This window comes from Stylophora pistillata, chromosome 12, assembly GCF_964205215.1.
Source record: "Stylophora pistillata chromosome 12, jaStyPist1.2, whole genome shotgun sequence".
Classification (NCBI taxonomy): Eukaryota; Metazoa; Cnidaria; class Anthozoa; order Scleractinia; family Pocilloporidae; genus Stylophora; species Stylophora pistillata.
Window position 1 is genome coordinate 22,944,268 of NC_142530.1, and position 20,992 is coordinate 22,965,259.

At 36.2% G+C, this 20,992-nt stretch overlaps 2 protein-coding genes across 3 annotated transcripts; one reads left to right on the forward strand and one right to left on the reverse strand.

Moving 5' to 3' along the window:
• Window positions 1-1,158: 1,158 nt before the first annotated feature.
• LOC111331929 (phosphatidylinositol 5-phosphate 4-kinase type-2 alpha) lies at window positions 1,159-13,463 on the forward strand. 2 transcript variants are annotated; one of them, XM_088741581.1, is made up of 10 exons: window positions 1,159-1,416; window positions 1,495-1,592; window positions 6,397-6,493; window positions 6,607-6,756; window positions 6,964-7,149; window positions 7,374-7,487; window positions 7,889-8,213; window positions 8,544-8,644; window positions 10,286-10,372; window positions 11,583-13,463. In XM_088741581.1, exons 1-10 carry the CDS (start codon window positions 1,297-1,299, stop codon window positions 11,661-11,663), a joined length of 1,359 nt encoding a protein of 452 aa, XP_088597707.1. In that variant the 5' UTR covers window positions 1,159-1,296; the 3' UTR covers window positions 11,664-13,463. The 2 variants fall into 2 exon arrangements, with proteins under 2 accessions (XP_088597707.1, XP_022792895.2); XM_022937160.2 differs by lacking the exon at window positions 10,286-10,372 and having other exon boundaries at window positions 1,160-1,416.
• On the reverse strand, window positions 12,851-19,900 carry LOC111331937 (insulin-induced gene 2 protein). Its single transcript, XM_022937169.2, has 4 exons — window positions 18,935-19,900; window positions 17,809-17,975; window positions 17,180-17,279; window positions 12,851-16,800 (listed from the first exon to the last, which is right to left on the reverse strand). Exons 1-4 carry the CDS (start codon window positions 19,331-19,333, stop codon window positions 16,759-16,761), a joined length of 708 nt encoding a protein of 235 aa, XP_022792904.1. The 5' UTR covers window positions 19,334-19,900; the 3' UTR covers window positions 12,851-16,758.
• Window positions 19,901-20,992: the final 1,092 nt, after the last annotated feature.

Consider the following 20,992-nt stretch of genomic DNA (forward strand, 5'->3'; position numbering starts at 1 on the left):
CCATTCTCAAAATCTTGATTACCTTTCTAATTTAGATCGTGCCTGAATAAAAACGTGTATGTTAGACTACGATAGTGATTCTTTTTTACAAAATGGAGGGTCTGTAAAAGGGTTTGGGTTTTGTGTCTGGGCTAGAATAGAGTTTATATAATACAAAATACAACTGAACGTGGTCTTGAATATATGGTTGGGGGAGTCCCAGCGGCAAATCCTACCAAAGTATTTACAAATGCAATCACCCGGGGTCCTGGCGCGACCTAAAATTCCTTTTTTTTTGGTCTGATCCCCCCCATTATGCTTGTCAATTACGGCTGATCCCCCCTAAAGGTCTTCAAAAAACCATGTGATCCCCCCCTAAATACTCCGACCCCCCCAGGCGATAAATAATGACCGGTCCCTTACCCATGGGAAAAAAAAAATTTTCTTATGCAAAATATTTTCATTGTTCCTGCCATCCAACATGGCTGCTGTGCAAAACCTCTTTGCAAAACCTCTTAAACCGCGTGGAGCGGTTCATATAGCGTCATATAAGGAACCGCTCGACCAATCAGATTGCTTGAAACTCTTTGCTCAGCTCTGAAATCATACTAAATCTGTATATTAATGCTAGACTCAGAGAGAAACAACACACGAACAGTTTAAATTTTTGATTGTTGATTGAAACAAGACAGCTTCAAGAATTGTCAAGGAATTGTCGAAACGGGATGTACTCACCCATTATCCCAGGAAGGAATTTCGTCCGAAGTCTACAATTTCATCCTCTATGTTAAGCTTTTCCTCCATTTTGCTCCTTTTTTCCTCCCTCTCTCTGCAGAAACTTGTAGCTGGAGCACGAAAAACCAAAAGATTGCCAGAGAAACGAAAAGGAGGTCTAAAGAAGTAGGAATTTGATTGTTATATTTCATTCTTGTCTTGATAACTGTTTTTTTTTTTTCGTCTTAGTTGCGTTTTCCTCGTAGCCGCTTCAGCTGATTAGGTATTTCATGGTTAAGCAGATTAAATATAACAGGAACACTTAAAAAAATCAAATTAGAAAGTACGCCATTCCTATCTAAAAAAAAATTCGTGACCTCCAAAGGCCGGAAAGCCATTAGCCAGCCGCACCCCTCCCCCACCCGAAGCTTCTTCCTTTTACATTCAGCTAAGCATCATGGGAGTCAGGTGGGAATATTTATTGTCCGATCCAAGAGTGGAATTGTGCTGCGGACTGTGAAATGTGGGAATTTTTTTTATCATTAGTAAGTATGGTTTAAACAAAAACAGGTCGTCGTTAGTTGAGACAAACTACTCTCCAAGATGTCTAGTCATGCTAAGATGAAGAAGAAGAAGAAGTTCAGAGTTATGAGCCAAAAAGTTAAAGTCTTTCGATCCAAAAATCCGCTTCTCAGTGTTTTGATGTGGGGAGTTAGTCATTCGGTAAGCATGATCTCGACGTTCTTCTTTTAAAATAGTGCTAATCTAATGCTGATGCAAGCGATAATGCTTTTTTTTTAGATCAACGAGCTCTCGCATGTGAATAATCCAGCCATGCTAATGCCAGACGACTTCAAAGCATTCACAAAACTTCGCGTGGACAATCACCTCTTCAACAAGTAAGTGCTATGAAGGCCAGTGTGTTTATTTTCGGCCTGTTAAATTCTAGCGTTATTGTTTATCGGGTATGAGTTTTAAATCTTCGTAGCGTTCTTCGGAGTTTAATTCTTGTGTTTCTGTTTCGTTTTCATAAACTGACGCAAAGTTAAGTTTGGCCTCGAAAATCGGAATAAATCTAAATCTCTCTGCCAGGCATGTTAATGCAAGAACTGTAAGCTTTCAGTAAGCTTTTAGATTTTCCTAACCTTTGTTACGTTTTTTTTTCCCGTCACTACAGAATATATCAACACTTCCTTTGTATTGTCGATTAGGGTCCTGAAACATGACAAGTTTTTTAAATGTATATCAGCGTTTTGGAAGTTAAACTGTCGATCGAATAGGTTCTTCATTTGATTCGGTCTGGGCACTTGTCACCTGCAAGAATTGAATTTCATTATCTATATAATCGTGCATGGGTTTATCGCCTTTCAAAGCTTTTACCACCGCATAGGCATATGCCCTTCTTGAAAGCTGATTTCACTTCCTTTAAAACGCTTTCTTTTCGCACATTGCAGCCATATCGACAGAATAGTCAGTGCACGTAGCTAACTATCCAGAATTTATTGTATTTCTTATTCTTCATATCAAATTCTTAATAATTTACATGCGGTCCTGATTTTCCCCTGCGTGGAAAATGCCTTAATTTTTAAATATAGACGTCTTTGTAATTTCAACCCTAGTCAGGATTAATTTTTGGAAGTCACAATTTTTCCTTATTAAGCATAGCTTCCGTAAACCTCCTTGCGTGTAGATAGATTTGAATAATGTTGTTGGGTGAGCAAACTTGGGGCTGAATTTTGCTAGAGAAGAATGTTATTTTCATTATTTAACATTCATGTATTTGGTTGATTTTCTCAGTAATATTTTTCCCTAAGGACCTCATACTGTTACGAGATAATAAGGAGCACAATTGAGTAAATTTTATGGCTGAATTACCAGGTAGTTTATTGGAAGAATACTCTGATTATTTGGTTTTGTCAGGTTTCTAATAGTGGACATACAGCTAAAGCTTGGTGAACTCACATAATCTGCAAAAAAAGAAAAATTATTAGCTAGAGCTCATCTCAAATGGAGCACAGCCTACTTTTAATATACCAATACAGACAATTTTGGTTGAAGTATTGTTTTATAGAAACACAGTGCATTTGTGCAAAGTTCGTACAGATGTGTTTTAGATAGTTAACCGAGGTACCCCCTCAAGAGTGCAAGATTTCTTGTGTTTCTCTTATGTTTGTGGGATGAAGAGGATAGTTTGAGAAGTGGAAGTTTGATTTCTCATGTGATTCTCATAAATGCATTTGGCTGTCTGAGTTTTATTATAATTATATAGACAATGTTTTTGGCACTTATCCATTGAAATAACCTCTATACAAGCTGTCATAACAAGAAATGATTGGTGTAATAGTATGCTATTAAATTAAAGAACAATGAGGAGCAATTTTGGATTTTTTTTATATTTTAAAGCGGCAAATCTCTCAAATTGTGAAGTTTGTTAGATTGTTTACTTTTTCAATATTTGTCTGGGCACATTTGTTAATATTTTTTTTCATTCTTAATTTGACGGCTTATAAATACACGTCCTTGACACGCAGTAATCCTATACAGGCCAAGTGATGTCATGTTTCTAAATGCATTTTTGTCACTTAGACAAAAGATACCATCTTAAGTAAAGTGCATGGTTCAAATCTGTCCTTGAAATATCAAATTTTCTTTTCTTTCAAACTTATCCTCTCCAAAGAACAAATGGCAAAATTGAAGGAAGATTAAATTTTGAACTAAGCACATGACTCACCAACGACATGCTCACAAAATTATGGCAGAGGTTATTATTTCATGCACTGCTGCTTTGAAGTGGTGAAATGAGAAAGTGAAAATGCATAGACTCGTATGACCTATGTTCTTAAATTTTCTCCCCAAATGATTGAGATGGAAAGTTCAGATAAGCCAAGTGACACTTATTAGTGAGGTACTTAGTGTTAACCAAAAGTTATGTATAAAATTATACCTTCTTGTCTCCAACTGACTCTCTCCTTAACCTTGGTTTATTTGACTATCTTTCTGAAGAAGTGCCAACATTACAGAGGTAGAAAACATGGAGTTTAGTTACCTACTTTTGCCTCTTTTGGTCATGAAATTAAATGAAGTGAGCATCCATTTTGATTGGTTGATATTAGTTATTGGCCCTCTGACTGCTCAAGTCGTATAATAATATGTGAGAATGTGTTGATGACAGTTATTCACCTGAGGAATTGTCGACAGAGATTTCTTCTAGACCTAGAAAACAATGTTAGCTATGAAAAATTCCTTTTCATGGATAGCCAATGTATTTTCTGACCTAGCAGCTCAAACTGTATTTTAAATCACATTTAAAAAGCACTTAAAATCAATTTATTGAAGGGGTGCATTGGATAGGAAAGGAATTATCCTAGAGAAAGCATCTGCCTACTCAGGGATAATTAGAAATAATCTCATAATCAGGTTCAAATTGTAATAATATTTTGATTTGAGGAAATCTCAGTTTTTTAAACAGAATAAACACTAGCGAGAAAAACACACAACGTTTCGATGACTCCATGTCATCATTCTCAAGTAAGAAGAGAATAAAAATGAATAGTTAATTTATACCGTACGAAGGTGGCAAGCGTAAAAAGTTTAAAATATTTAAAATATTTAAATAAATAATTGCGTGTGTTGAGTTCATAAATGTAAACTATTAAATAAATAGTTTCGCGTGTATGGAATCCGATTGTTTGGAATCCAATTGGAATCCAAATTATCCAATTTGGAATCCAATTATCAGATCTAAGCAACAAAATCGATCACACCCTTCATCCTGTGTTTAAGAGTCGCAAAATCTGTGAAGATCTCAGAGTACGTGAGCCTAAACCTCCTATAGTTAGCCAACAATGCGTTGTATATAATTATAAATGTGATCTGTGTGATGCAGAGTACGTCGGGTACACCAGCCGGCATTTACATCAATGTATTAATGAGCACCGTAATTCGGCCATCGGCAAACATCTAAAGAACGACCACGGCCTACAAACCATCGGCGACCTGACAAAGCATTTCAACGTACTTAAAAAGTGCACCGGGAAACTGGACTGTTTAGTTCATGAAATGCTTTTCATAAAGAAGATGAAGCCCTCTTTGAACAAACAATCGGATTCCATACGCGCAAAACTATTTATTTAATAGTTTACATTTATGAACTCAACACGCACAATTATTTATTTAAATATTTTAAATATTTTAAACTTTTTACATTTGCCACCTTCGTACGGTATAAATTAACTATTCATTTTTATTCTCTTCTCACTTGAGAATGATGACATGGAGTCATCGAAATGTTGTGTGTTTTTCTCGCTAGTGTTTATTCTTAAATGTCTAACAAAATCTAATGTCATTTTAAACAGAAGCTTAAGAAAAAAGTTCAGGAGAGGCAAAGTTTGTTGCCTGTTGGGGAGATGATCTAAAATTCTGCAAGCAAACTTGGTATTCTGTGGCATTTGCAATCGTGTTTTGGTAAATTTGGACTCTGTTTATTGTAGGGGAGAAATATCCAGGGTTTTCTATAAGGTAATGTGCTGGAAATTAAAATCGCAATGAGAACAATGAAAATTTGACCAATAATTTGCTCATAGAGAAAATATGCAATATGAGTTTCCAAAGAATTCCAGCTGCTATTCATGTTTTGGTAGTTTTTCAAGTGAAAAGTCACAGCTGAGTTCTACATCTGACCCTGTTTGTTTGAAGGGTGAATAATGCTATCTAGTGGATAAATCTCTATTTGTTGGATAGGGCAGTACCTTTTGTTAATGCTTATCAGCTGGATAGTGATTTATCCTTTGGGTAGAGTTAACTGGCCTTTGAATAACTGGGACCTTTGAATAACTGGGACCTGATGCTGGTTCGTGATAACTTGTGTACTTAAGAGTGTATTTATTGGTACATATATCATTAATGTTAATATGTTCTGTGGTTATCGTAATCATGCTGGTGAAACTGTTTCTTTAACAAATTATTTCTAGTGTAGACACTATTGTGTCATTGGAATCCTTCTTAGGAAAGATACACTTAACCTTATAAATGTTTCATTCAGATTTAATTTTTATACATGTTGAGGTTTGGGTTTGGTGACCTATGAGAATCAATTTGAAGCAAATGAGATTGGAAAAAAATTAAACAAAAAATCTAATTTAACCACAATATCTGTATACACAGGAAGAATTTTCAAATAAGTGTAGATTAGATGTGAGATAAGTAAATCAACTGGTGACAATGCACAAGAAGACCCAGATAAATGCTGAATGCAATCCTGATGAAGTGATTAGTAGAAAAGAGGAGCATGAGACTTAACATTATTTTTGCCTAGCAAATGCTTACTAAACTTGTGATGATTTCATAACCAAAACCTCAAATGGTGGGGAGGGGGGGGTGAGTGTTGCTTAGCCCCTCTCCACTCCTACCCCTCTCCCAATAGATGTCTTAATAGAATAAACCCTTAAAATAAGTGTTAACTGGGGGGTGAATTTTTTTGAGACACATGTAGCTCCTGGGATATGTCACACAAGAAAACGTACATATACGCGGTAACCCTCGTATGAATTTATTACTTACCTCAATCATCTCTCTGGAAATTCCAGAAAAGCTTTACCTTGGAATCTGTAGCAAAGTTTCCAAGGGATAGTGTGTTACTTGGGCAGAACTCACAGTTTTGACAGCAGATAGGTTATAATCCATGTCTCACACATTACTTTGCAGAGAAAATTTCCCAAGCCATTTCAAGTTCAAAGAATACTGCCCTTTAGTATTCAGACAGCTTCGGGAACGTTTTGGCATTGATGATAGCCATTATGCTGTAAGTAGTTGACTTTTGTCTCCAACCATGGCTTTCTATGGCAAAGTAGGTTATATAGTTATGAGCTTCAGATTTGTGAAACAGTCTTGACGTGTGTAATATGTATTTTCCAGGCTTCCTTTCAGAGCCCTCCCTTAGTCATGCCCTCGCCTGGTCGAAGTGGTGCCAAATTCTTCATTTCCAAGGACAAAAGATTCTACGTGAAAACAATAGAGGGTGAAGATATTGAAAGACTTCATAACATTCTTCCACAGTACCACCATGTGAGTACAGCAGTCTTAATTCTTAGTCTGCTAGCCTTGATTCTCCATCCCCGATTCTCTATCCTTGGTTCTTCAAAATTTCATGAATCAGGAATCAAGTTTCATGTTGACACTGTCAATTTACTTTTGAGCAGCACTGTAAATGAAGATATACCACACCTATTCAATAATAACCATGCATTTTTTCCCTTTACAAATCTTTTGCAGTATATTGTTGAGAAACATGCCAAAACATTGTTGCCCCAGTACTTGGCTGTGTACCGGATCACAGTGGATAACAAAGAGACATACCTTTTAGTAATGAAAAGTGTGTTCAGTTCAAAGTTTAAAATACACAAGAAGTATGACTTAAAAGGTTCTACAGTTGATAGACAAGCAAGCATTAAAGAAAAGGTAAGGGCACTTGCTTTGTTTTCTACTTTTATTGTTTATGATGACAATTAGTAAGCTCTCAAACTCATGCCAAGAGGGCCATGGTATAATTTTTAGTAACATCCATGCAGGTTTGTGAAGTCCTTTGCCTAAGTGTGCAAAAAGAGACTCTAAAACCACCAAGATGATGTATGTTCATGTACACTAAGACAGTTTTTTCAAATGAATGTTATTGGTTTTTTTAGACAAGAGAAAATCCTACATTCAAGGATAATGATTTCACAAAAGATAATGCAAAGCTTCGTATTGGTGATGAAGTGAAGAAGGACTTGTTGCAAAGAGTTAAGGATGATGTTGAGGTGAGGTTTCTAGTTTGCACTTGTTGTAAGTGTGTGATTAATTCACCCACTTTAACTCCTAATATCTGATAAGTAAATCTCTTTCTAGCTGCTGTACATTTCCTCCTAAAGAATATTTGTTGTTGTCATCCTGATGCAAGAGGAAGTTACCAGTTAATCTCTTCTGCAGTTTCATATTAGTCACAAAGGAGCATATTCATTCAAATTTCATTTTTACTGTTAGTCCAATGTTTGAAAATGATCACCAAAACCTTTTAGGTTAACAGGCAGACAAGCAAACTAAGGAACTGTATTGCAATGGATGACAGGGTAGTCATGGGTTGATGAAAATAAGGGTAAGGATCTGAAAGTGGAATCTTTTACCTATAAGATTAGCTATGTGTATTTTCCTTTTCTTGCAGTTTTTGACAAGCCTTAACATCATGGACTATAGCTTGCTAGTAGGAATTCACGATGCTGATCTTGCTGAGGCAGGGAATGATGTTGATGATTTTCTGGGGGGTGTAGACAGTAATGAAGACAGTGAGCCAGAGTCCCCTCGTGAAGCTGACTCGCCCCAGGAATCTGACTCCCCAGGCGAGGCAGAGATGCTTTACTCTGAAACACCTCCAACAACTCCTCCGGCTAACTGCAATGATCACAGAGAGAGAAATGTCAGCTTAGGAAGCACCGATCTTGACATGAGGGAGGAGGAAGATGACACAGAAGGCTTTCAAAGTGTAGATGGTATGTGTTACAATTAACGTCTAGTGGTAGACCCCCTAAAAAGAATGCTGAGGTATATAAGCATACATTAAAGGGTTTTTAAAAACAGAAACAGTGATTTAGAAAATGAGTTGTGAAAAGTTCTTCAAACTTTCACTTTCAAGATCTGGAAGCCAAATTTTGGAACTTTCTGTCATATGTTTCTGTAATGTTTAGTGTTGAGATTTCAGTGTTTTGTCACATCAACATCCCCTTACCTGACGATCTTTTCGTGTCTCACTAGTAATTCATGTTTTAAACTCAATAATTCTGTAAAACTCTGCCAGATGCAAATTCACTCTCTTTTTGTAGAAGACAGACGCCAGTGTTATTACCTTGGTATCATAGACGTGCTTACATTTTATGGTGCTGGAAAAAAGGCTGCTCATGCTGCAAAAACTGTCAAACATGGGGTGAGTAAGTGATTGCCTAGTTGACTGAAATTTGTAGTCAAGGTCACTGTTTCAATGTACGAGGGCAGTGTAAAACACCATGGTCTATGTATCAGATGATATGTCCCACATGGGTGACCCGAAATTCATTTGGCACACTTTTGGTGTACAGAGAAAGATTCCTCACCAAGTACATGTCAGCTAAACATCTTGAATGCAATGTGGTAAGAAATGTGGTAACAGATTTTTGTAGAATGCTTGGTTTTAAACATACTGAAGGAGGTTGCCCAAGTGTGGGGGAGACAGGTACATGTATCCAAGTTGGTGGCTGACTGAAACTCAGATGTCTGCCAAGGTTCAAGTCCTGTTGTTTTCTTGGGAAAGAAAGTTTTAAGCTGTATGATATTACATACAAATGTATGCAAGAGGGAAATTTGATGATTCAGTTGACCTGAACATTAGAAATAGCGGTGCTCCTTACAAAGTGAATTTTTTAAACAAGGATTGTACTTCTGGGTTCCATATACATGCCCAGTTTTTCAAAATGGGGATAAATGTATCCTTTGAGTGTATTGTGGGTAACGGTGTATTGTTGGAAATGGTAACTCAATTTTGGCATGTAGTGTTTCATTCCTTATTTTAAAATGTATGCTTATGGTGCTTGTTATTTTGATCTCCCCATGTATTGAGGTGCATACAGTACTTTCCATGCTGTAAGCAACCCTTGGATTGGCTCAATCACCTCCTCTCCCTCCTCAACTCCCTCCCCTCATCCCCTCAACTCCCTCCCCTGTACCCCTCAACTCCCTCCCCTCTGCCCCTCAACTCCCTCCCCTCTGCCCCTCAACTCACTCCCCTTCTCCCCTCAACTCCCTCCTCCCACCCACACCTCTCAACTATCCAATCAGGTGCCTATAAATGCTCCTTATCCTTACAAGGACTGCCAGATTCATGTACAGTAGTAGCCCTACATAATTTTTTTTAAATCCTTACTTTACAACAGAGAAAGTGTTCATATATCTAAGGTCAAATTTCAAGATTTCATAAATTTACAATAAGGTGATAAAATTATCTTTTTTGGAGGTTAGCATTTGCTTTGAAAATTGATGATTTGCACCAAATTTCAGTGTAATTCTCTGTAGGCTTGATAGTCCGAGATAATATTTCATATAAAAGCCTTTAAACTGTGGACATTGTATAAGCCTGGAAAGATATTCTCTGATAAACAAATGTTTGACTTCTCTTTGACCCACAAGTAATTAGATAATTTAATTAACAATATCTACCCTCTAGGAAACAAAGACTGAGCTAAATGAATGTTAAGTGATTTTGATTAAAGAGTAGTGGATAGAAATTAGAAGGGTGTGAAAAGACTTTTAGAATTTAAACTTTGATGGAATTGGCTGTCACTGAATTTGTAACTTCATTGGTCACATTACTTTTTTTTTCCAATTTTTTTGAAAGCTGTCTCAGTTTATCCAATGCCTGCATTTGTAAATTTTACTTAGAATAGCAAAGATCTGAAATGTCAAGGCTCAGAGAGCTGACCCTTAAGATTTGGCTACAGGTTACATTTTTGATCTGCCTCAGGTTACAGCAGTGGTAATACTTTTTTTATTGGGTTTGAGTCAGTGTCATGATCAGTGACATTCCCTGCCTTAGATTGCTGCAGTTCAGTGGCGAGCGAGTGTGAGGCAAATGACCGGGAATGGTGTGCAGCGTGAGAACTTCTGGCTAACATCTCCCAGGGTAACTTGACCTCTTTCCACGTCTTAATTACTGGTATCTTATGTAATATAATCTTAAAGCTGATTGTTATGTTTAAAATCTGTAAACATCATAACTGTTTTTCTCTTCATTAATTTACAAACAACTGTTAATGGTTAACTTTAAAAAAAAATAGCTGTAATTTAAAACTTTCTGACAATGTTACTTGATGACAATTGAACTCTACAACAAATACAACTTCCTTAAAACAATACTTTTAATTCTTTTTCTAAACTTTTATATGACTGAAACAAGTATTTTACTGGCAATGAAATGAGTTTCGAGTTGATTGGACATAGGGTTGATGAAACTCAGGCATAAATTATTTTTCTTCAAGAGTCCCTTAAAAGTATATTTTCTCCTGGTAATGTTGTGAGGTACGTGTACATTCCTCTCCTTCCATAGAGGATTAACTTCTATTATTTTAAACAAGAAATGTTAAGAAGTGGCCTTAAACAAGCAATAACATGCAGCTATCATGTTAAAGGCAGAATTGGTGCAAACAACTCTTTTTTGCTGTTTGGCAGGTTTACGTTGTTTGGTCATAATGACGTAATGGTTAACTTGCTGAACCAGACTGAAAGGTTTAGGTTATGGCTTTGGCCATCATCACTGGGTTTAGTTCTTGAGCAGAACAGTCTCTATCTGTCCCCTCCCCACCCAGGTGTATTACTGGTAAAGTGTTAGGGGTAACTAGCAAAGTGCAGGGGGGGGTGGGGGTAACCTGTGAAGGCTGGCATCCTTTACAAGGAGAATGACAATGCTACTAACTGCTTCATGCTCTGGAAACCAGTAAAAGTTCTGGTAGCTATGAAACTTTGGCTTGGGTGCACACTTACCTTCCTAGTCTGCTGACTGTAGTCTCTGCTTGAAAGGTTGGATGACAGTATCCACTTGATAAAATTCATCGGTTAGCTTTGTTAACTCATGTTACTGGATTCGGCTGTTAATAGAATTTTACTTGAAAGCTGTTTTCAGTGGTACCCTCAACCTCTACCACACTTCCTTGTCATCTTTCACTTGGGTGATTTGAGAATGATGTGGGATGCGATTTACTTGGGAATTGGTGTCATAAATGCAAATCAAAAACCTCCTTGAACATTGTATTACCTTTCAGTGTGCTGATTTTCATAAAAATGTCACAGACTTACCATATGCAACTCTAACGACAGATATTTTTTTTACATCCTAGGCAGGAGCAGAAATTTCCACAATAAAACCAGAGAATTATGCCAAAAGATTCCTGGAGTTAATGGAGAGAATATTTGAATAGATGTATTTACAGTAATTTTTAAGCAAAAATATACAGTGCATACTTAAATGTACAATCAACTTATCAATCACCAGCATTGTAAACCCTTTGAAATCCACAGCTCCAAAATGTATAAATTAAATTTAATTGTTATTTTTAATTTCTGATGCATCACAGTCACAAATATTAATTTTTTTTGGTATTCAGAATTCATCAAGCATATTGTTGTTGTTCTTTTTTTAACACCCTTATTTAAAACTGTTAATTACAGGGATGCTTCTATAATATAGCTGGGAGGATGTTAATGATTTCTCAAACTGATATTTGACCCTTTCTGTAATAGTTGCTTTTAATGATGTCATGTTCACATAGCAAGAGGTAGATTGTTGATAATATTGTTACTTTTATCTGCTAGGAAAAATTTTATCTCTGTTAGTAGTAATTATTCTACAAAATGAAAAGAATGGTGAACAAATTTATTCTTTTGATGCAAAAGAGTAAACGTTTTCCTCCCAAAAAGTTTTACGTATTGTATTAGTTTTCTTAATTTATTTGCTTTTGGATGTCATATTGTTTTGAATTAGATAAATTGATTTAGAATTCCTAACAGATCCAATAATGAAACAATTTTTTTTCCTCTATGGGAGAAGGAATTTGCCCAAAAGATCCAACTACAGTGAATTTAAGGGTGATCACATCGCAAGTTTCAATCATAGGTGAATTTCTTTCAGTTATGCCAAGTGGAGCAGGGTTGTTTCGAGTGCACTTTCTGAAGCTGCAGTGGTTCTGGTGCAAGAGGGAGGGAGAGAAGCAGTCGTTAAAAATTGAAGGCATTTCATGGACTTGTACATGTATCAGTCAGTCAGTCAGTACCACTATAGTTTTATCTAATATATCTGAAACCTCTCTTGAATGAAATGTGTTTTATCTCAGCTAATAATATATTTCTCCCAAAATTTTTTTTTACTCTGAACATTCTAGATAAAAAGATAAATGGCAATCCAGTGGAAAAATGTTAACAAAACTCACTGTTCCATCCCACAGATAGCCATTTATCTAGCGGATAACCTTATCCGCCGGGGCCAGAACTTCGAAGTACAAGTTTTAAAAATTTAAAATGATCAGCTGCTTTTTTCAGCTCTCTTTAAATCTCTACGGGATAATTTGTGTATTTTCAATTTTTTTAATTTTTTTTTTTTTACTGAATATTTTAATTTTAAGTTCAATATGGCCCCGGGCACAAGAGTACTGAGAAGCCATATTTTCAGGGTAAACCTTAATTGAGGTATCATTTCAGTCAGATTGTGACCTACATGTACATGTATCACAACTCTAGTTCAAGTTCACATTTCACGCACCTGCTTGCCAGTATTTAATATTACTCGTAATTGTTCTTCATGTTTCTACTCAGAGGTCCTGTAAGATATGAGGCAGCATACTGAATCACCATTTTGAATCTGCTGTAAAGAACAGTGCTCATTCATTCTATAAAGAATTGTGTGACTTGACTGACACTAACGTATCAGAGACCCCATATTTCTGATGATTTTCTGAAAAACACTCTTACAGAGTTGGATGTGAAACTCAGGGTTCATGGTCTTATTTAGGTTTCCAAATCTATTTATTCTCTTGATGTTTTGATCTTGGAAAAACGTGACTTCTTAACTTATGAACTGCAAGCAGTGTTGTATGCATTTGCAAATAGGAATTTCCTATAGAAATATTTGTTAAAATGTAAAAAAAAACATTTCCAAAAATGTATCACCTTCTAATGCTTGTGAGCCCTTCTTAAATCTTAATAAAAATTTCTTTTAAATATTACATTTGTCGTGAAATTTTATTGTCACTCTGAAGGGCTAACCCCTTGCACCCTTACATAGGTATGCACACTCATAATAGTGTGTTGTATAGATCTTCTAAGAGACCAACAAGGAGAATTTACTTAATAATCAGCTTTCATTTTCCATCCTTTCCTTTATTTCATAATACTTGATTTAGGTGCTCTACATTAAGGAAAAATTAGATGCCTGTCTTCTCTAAGGGTTAAATGGTTACTTTGACCTGTGCATATTTCATTTTTTTAAACACGAAGGCGCGCTATATAACGAAGTCTTCCCTGGGAAGATCTAGGCTCATTTGTCACTCACCATTGAAGTGTGCGGGTCAAATTTAAATGCTGGTAGACGAACAAAAGGAGCTAATGAGATATCTATTGTTTACTTCCACCAGCATGGTGGCATGAGGTAACGTGCGATCTCAAATTTACCGCCACAAATAAAGACAGTTTCCATTGGAGAAAAGAAATACAAATCTCAAAAATTCTTGTATTGTGATGAGGACATTTAACAATTTTGAGGAATGCGCCCGCTGTTTACTGCTTTGGAGTAGCTGTAGCTCAAGCTGACTTGAATCTAAGAGTTCTACATCGCACGACGGTTGATTGACAAATGGTCCAGTGGGACATAAAGCTCCTTTTATAGCGCACCTTCGTGTTTAAGGGAAAGGGGGGGGGGGTGGGGTGGAAGGTGGTAACCTTCAACTTGCTTTACTAGCATTTGATCAGATCTACTGTTTCCATAACACTTCACTGTGAAAACTGGGTACCCCTAATTACTGGAAAAGCTTATGAGGCACCATAATTTTGGCAAAATAACAGAAGAGCAATGCAACAAGGAATCTAGAGTTTTGGTTGAAATTGTGCATTATTTTTTCTCAAGTGCTTTACATTTTGCTGTGGCCTTCATACTACTAGGAAACCTCAATTACATTAACAGAAATGCATGCCAAATGAATGATTTACAAGGAACCATTAAAAAAACCACCAAATGCAACTGGAGAGATAAATAGGTTTTCATGCTTGCTCTTAACCTCTTCAGATTGCACCTTCCAAAATCATTATTCTATGAGATAATTCAGTATTTAGAGCAGTTAAAAACAACTCACTAAATTTTGTAATCTTTTATTTTAGTTAAATATATACAGAAGGTCAGAACAAAGGATGTGATTTGCTTGATGTAATCAAAAGATTTAACATGACCTTTTTTTTTTCTGTAAATTCCCAATGGAATGAATGTCCTAACAAATAAACATTTCTGCATCCAGTGAGTTTTTTTAGAATATTAATACGGCTACTCTGATGAAAACATGCATGGAAGGTTTCATTTGGATGTTTGACTCTAAATAAATACAACAAATAAAGATTATTCACAAGAAGTAAAATCACTTAAGCCAATAAATTATTATTCCCATTTTAAAAAACACACCTGCACTTGGGTGAAGTTTATGTAACTGGCTCAAAGAAATTAGTTAATTATTGCCTTTGATTATTACTTTTTACAAATTCCTGTGCTTAAAAAACAACAAGTATTTGACCAGGTCCCTGAAACAGTGATTTTGGTCAAAAAACATTTGACATGCAATTCATAACATTAAGTCAAAGGACTCAGTTCTCAGTTTTATAAGGAATAAAAAGGAAAATTGTTGTAGGAAACTTAAATCTCTTGCCAGCAAGAAATTTAGCCTGTCATAAGAAATTTCCTGGAACCTGCCAAAAAGTATTTCTTATGTAAGAGCAACCTTATTAATATTTAACAATTATTCGCCTCAGGTTCAGTGAATATTGTCGAATAATCCCCGAGGCGAAGTCGAGGGGATTATTGGACAATATTCACTGAACATGAGGTGAATAATTGTTTTAGTATAATTTCAGCACTGAACAACAGAGAAATTTCTAAAATCAAAGCATTTTAGTAACATTTATTAACATTTTACTTCAACATTTTATATAAACCGCGCGGAGTGGTTTATATAGCGTCATACAAGGACCTGCTTGACCAATCAGATTGCTGGAAAATCTTTGCTCAGCTCTGAAATTATACTAATTGTGCTTATTATCCTGGAATTTTCTTAAAGATGAATATAATTATGCAGATTAAAACAGATTCCCAAAGTTCTTCTATGCAAACTTCTCTTTAGTGATACATATGTGTATTTTGGTAAAACATGGAATAAAAACATGTTACCAGGTATGTCCACCTCCTTCTTGAACAGAATACAAGATATTATGCAATCTGAATGATATTAAATAACTCAATTTCTGATTGGTTATGTTTATGATTTTATATAACCCTCTCTCTTACATGTACAAACCTCCATGACCATATATTTATAAAGAATTGTTAGGACCTTAAACCTATGTCACAAAAGTAACAGACACTAGAATCCATCAAATATTTTTGCTCACCCGATTTGTGTAAACTTATTACATGACCGAATATGCCCTAGCAAAAATGGGCAATATCCAAGGATAAACCCCTTATACTCCTCAAATTTTTAACATCTTTTCCATACGTTCCAAAAATATTTGAAGGTGCTAAACACAATAGCCTCCATTTGGTACAAATACCTATTTGTCCCTGGACATTATCTATTCCTTATAACACACATTTTCCTTGAGCTGCGCTCTCCCAAAAATATTCTCATTTTGAAATAGATTAAGTCCACAGAAAATATCTGTGCACACTTCTGCGCCAAATGGAGGCTATTTTTTATTTATCTACCAATAACCTAGACATAGACATCAAGTTCTATAGGAGTCATGCTGTAAGTTTGCCTGTAACTCAGGATTGAACTCCACTTTTACCCAATATATACAGAATGTTCTAGAAATTTTTGTTACATTTATTTACCCTTTAGCCAGGTGGCAGAATATAAAATACTTCCTTTTGTTCTTAATGTCACTGAAACTACCGTATTTTTCCCATTCTTATAATAATTTGAAGAATGTAATTTTCATTTTAAATTTTCCCCCTTGTATTTAGTACTGAGGCATCTAGGCAAGTGCCTTATAGAATCAAACAAGAATATTGATAACATTAAAATGTCTGAAACTAGTTGGAACTCACTGTGGTTTAAAAAAAAAAAAAAAAAAAAACTCAACAATAATCCAGAAAATCCATGAAATTAAACAACTGTTTTCATCACATGGCCATGAACACAATGTTTTGATAAAAAAATTCACAACTGTTTTTAGATACTTGTCATTAATCAACCAAACTATTCACAAGTAGCATTGAGCTCTCAAGGCATGTTGAAAGCACTTAAATTGTTACAATATTCAATCTGCATGTTCCTTTCCTCTCCCAAAGTTGTATTCAGTCTGAAAAGGGGAAAAAAATAATAGAATCTTGACATCTCTTAAAGCATTTTAGATTTCAGTGTAGTTGCTGATATGTTTCATGACCCAAAATAACCTCTCACAAATTACGGTAAAACATGTTTGGCTTGGTGGCTGAATAGGAAAGCTGTACTGCGACTAGCAAGAATCAATTTGAGAGGAGGCAGCATGGAATTCACTAAAACCTAATGCAGGCAAACCTTCTCTTGGTAATCCTGGTCACATAATGTCAACACAAAAAGTTGTGAAATAATTAACAGTAAGTTATGCACTATAATATTGGCAGCACTACTTTTGAGGGTATATTTTAGTTTTCTTTTTTAATGAAAAATTCAGGATTAATTCTAGAGCATACACATACCATAGCAAGCTGTCTTCCAATGGATCCAAATGTTACAACACCAGAAAAAAAGTACCATGGTAGCCATGATCTTGCATAGAGGAAATCTGGTTCACCATTTCTGAAAGGACAGAAAAACTAAGTTTTTAGTCTTTAACTGGGTGGTTTCTGTCCAAAGGGTACTCTGGTGGGGAAGCCATCAAATTAAGAGTACATCATTTAAGAGAAATGATTACAGAGCTGCACAGGGACACCACATTTTATCTTCACTGTAGTTTCTACCTGATAAGAAAAAAATCTAAGCTCTATAGGGTAAAATTGGTACTATATCTCCTAGTAAACTAGATCACACGTTCCAAAAAAGTTTATAAATACAAATAAAATGCCAGTTTTTTTTTAACACAATGGCAGAATCATAAATGCACCAGACTGGTGTAGTCAAATCTTAAAAGATTCAACCTACAGTGACTATAGTCAGTTTCTTAAAAAATTCGACCAAGCAACTGTGACAACATCAATATCTTCCCAAGTGAAAAAACATAGGACATTATATTTATAGCATGAGGTGAAGGTATCAGTTCAAAGAAAATGAATATTCACCCTATTATTAAGTTTATGTCTAATAATAACAATAAAATAAATAAAATTACCGGTAAACCCCCAGGTATATCAAACCCTGAAGAAGAACACAGGCACACATTGTCACCAACACAGCCAGTCCAAGACCATTTTTTGATCGGTCAAACAACCACCACAAGGTCAGAGAGCTCATAGCCATAAAGAGGAAGATGTGCATTGGACTGTTAAAGGTGATTTTCTACAAAAATGTTAAGGTGAGACAACAAAGATGTTTTTCCTCAGAAATGTTAAAAATAACGTGAAACTCCAAAAACTTGTTATCTGTCCACAAATAATTATGGCGTCAAAAAGAAAGGCTGACCGAAAAATTATTTTTGGAAAAACATAAGCACATTCGCCGCAGCAAAGAAAAAAGTTTGAACCAAAAGTTGGTCCCTTCAGCTAGACCAAGGGACCATGACTGGTCTTTTCTGGCCGTTTTTGTTGTTTAAGTGTTTTTTTTTTGCAGGATTATCATATTTTCCATAACCAGAAGTTAAGACCTTGAAAAATAACTGGAAAATGGGAATTTCAAAAATTTTCCATGGCCATAAATCACACTAGATTCAATTGCCCATTTAGGTGGTCACCCTATTTGCTTTCTGAATGCAACAGGTCAATGATGTATGCAAGACATGTTGTCGCGTGTAATTTCCAGTCCCGGAAACTTTAGACGTAACTTGATACCCAGAAAAAAAAACAACCGGCATTTTGTACATTTGTTGATCGAAATTTCCAATGTATCAGAAATCGATGAAAACCCCTGGATAGCTCACAGATTTTGATAGATATTAAATCATGTATTTCGATTCAAAACGCGATACATGAACATAATTTAAAATACGTGTTAACAAAGTTAGGGTTTTGTAGGCTTAATTTTAAAGTTTGGTAGCTGAATGGGGTTTTTAACTCCCAACAGAGTTTGTTATTCGTAATAAAGCTGCGAAATTTTCACGAATAGATGTTTCATAAGAGCGTTTCTCGCTTTTTTTCGTTTTCGGACGACTGTTAAACACAGACCGGAAATAAACAAGTCGCCTATGTCATTTTCGTTGACTGCACTATCACGCTAGAAAAAATTAGCTATCAAGTTTCCGCAAACAATCGTAGGCATTCAATAACTTTAGAACCCAAATAACACATCAGTGGAAAGGATACAGCACATGCATGACTGATTCCGAGGAACAACACCACGCATTTAAAAACGCTAGACCATTCTCTTTCAAGCTTGTGTGGTTTTCCAAGTCGAATATCAGAACAAGGATAAATCAAACCAACAACTGCGGCAGCAGTGCCAGAGGATGGAGCTATCCACCACACAGCGCTGAAGAGCTTTGCAATTATACCTATATCTTGGATTCTCTTTCTACGTACTTCTGGTAAAACAGAAAACGTGAAAAGAACCATTGCAAAGAAAGTTCCGAGGATGAATAACACAACGCCGCGTACGCAAACGTTTACTACTGACGGTGCGATTTTGCGAAATATGTTCAAGAAGTATTTCCCACTCGACGAAGAGCGCCTACCACAAAGTAGACAATGCATAGTGAATCCCATCGAGCGGTATAAAGAAAGAAATTGATGCAAAAAGTCCGTAGAATTTATACAAGAAAGAACCTTACGATAAACTGTCGTTGATGGGCTGTGAGTGGCCTGATGAGTATCAGCCAATCACAGTGCTCCAAATATCTGGTGGGCAAAGGTGGAAATCAGATGACATCTTGAGCCAAAAATGAACCAATCAGAACGCGTGTTGTTGCCCGCGCGACTTTGACTCCACTGTAGCAAATGTTTAAAGCTTTATTTTTTGACATTCTGCCCGTCTTTCGGAATTCTAGACAAAACATGATAAAATATTGAATTTCTCTTTGACCACAATATTTACAAATTGGCCGAAATTAATGCAAAGATGGAAGTGGATTGTATTTATTATTAAATCAAAAATATTTTGCCAAGCGATTATGATATGGTCAAATTAGGGAAAGAAAAAGTTCAGTACTTGATTGATATTTAAACGAATCGCTTTCAGTAAGTCGTTTAAAAAATCAAATGTCTGAAAAATAATTGAAAATTAGGGCAGCGAAGCTTTTTGATCTCATATGAATCAGTGCCGCACAGTTCTTTTTTTCGCGACTATCAGTCAGCCAAACAAGTAACTTGACCGTTCGTACGCTGGCGCAAAATCATTTTGTGGCTGTAGTCGCTAACGTGTTGTTTTGAGTGAGACACAGTTTTTCAGTCCAAAGTCTCTGGTGGCCTGACTTATCACCAGAGCTGGACTGATCAAGGTCTTTGAAAATCACGCCCAGCCGAGGTGGACGTTTCCAAATTTCACTTGGCGAGTTGCAGGGCTGAGACGTCATGTTTCTTAGATTCTAAGTAGATTGAACATTTTTGGAACAAAGTTCGAGTGTGATTGCCGTCAATTGGACTGTAAAAGTATCTGATCCTCTCGAATGACCTGACGTCTGCCCAGTAGGGAAATAGCCATGTTGAAGTCCGTCGCGCATGCACCATGTTAATGGAGGCGTAATTTTTAGATTTTTGACGTCAATTTCTTAAAAATAGCACAACTGAAAAGCTTCATGTACGTAAGTTTTAAGATTAAAGAGCCATGTTTTAATTCAGCTTTTGGTGAAAATTATCAATGACGTACCAGCTGGAGTTTCATGCCCAGATGTTTCACGTCCAAGTTAAGTTAGGGACCAACCATTTAACTCTAAGACTAGGTTTACACTAGAGGAGAGTTTTCCGGATTCGTAAATGTTTCCGGATTTATCAATTTTGGAGTATTCGGATTCGTAGGCGTTTACACTGAAAGGATATTCGGATTCCTGACCGTTTACACACAACGACAACTCCGGGAACATTCGAAATGGAATGGTTACCAAGCCCAGTGTTGTTTCGTCGTTCGATCGACAAAGTGAAAATGCCTCCCCCAAAAAAGGCTAGAGTAGATCCAGATGCCACCGAGGCAAATTTGAGTTGGACAGATGCCAAGCAGTCTACGTCGACGGCGTTTAAGTGTGGCTGACGTTAAACTTCCTTGCAATAATAATTTGCGTTTCTTCAGAAATACTGCGGTACACATGATAAAATTTATCGCCTGAACCTGCAACAAGATTAGGCAACCGGAGACCTCCAGCAATGTTAGCACCAGATCCATTTTGGTTTCACCGCAAACTCAAAAGATTGCAGGTGGAAATAATATCCGGA

Bases quoted from the DNA above. Each gene is read 5' to 3' on its own strand.
- LOC111331929 (XM_088741581.1), top strand. From the start codon at position 1,297: ATGTCTAGTCATGCTAAGATGAAGAAGAAGAAGAAGTTCAGAGTTATG. The intron at 1,417-1,494 runs GTAAGCATGATC...CTTTTTTTTTAG, and splicing joins TGTGGGGAGTTAGTCATTCG to ATCAACGAGCTCTCGCATGT. The intron at 6,494-6,606 runs GTAAGTAGTTGA...TGTATTTTCCAG, and splicing joins TTGATGATAGCCATTATGCT to GCTTCCTTTCAGAGCCCTCC.
- LOC111331937 (XM_022937169.2), bottom strand. From the start codon at position 19,333: ATGGGATTCACTATGCATTGTCTACTTTGTGGTAGGCGCTCTTCGTCG. The intron at 17,280-17,808 runs GTAATTTTATTT...CTGTCCTTTCAG, and splicing joins ATATACCTGGGGGTTTACCG to AAATGGTGAACCAGATTTCC. The intron at 16,801-17,179 runs GTATGTGTATGC...TCCCCTTTTCAG, and splicing joins TTGGAAGACAGCTTGCTATG to ACTGAATACAACTTTGGGAG.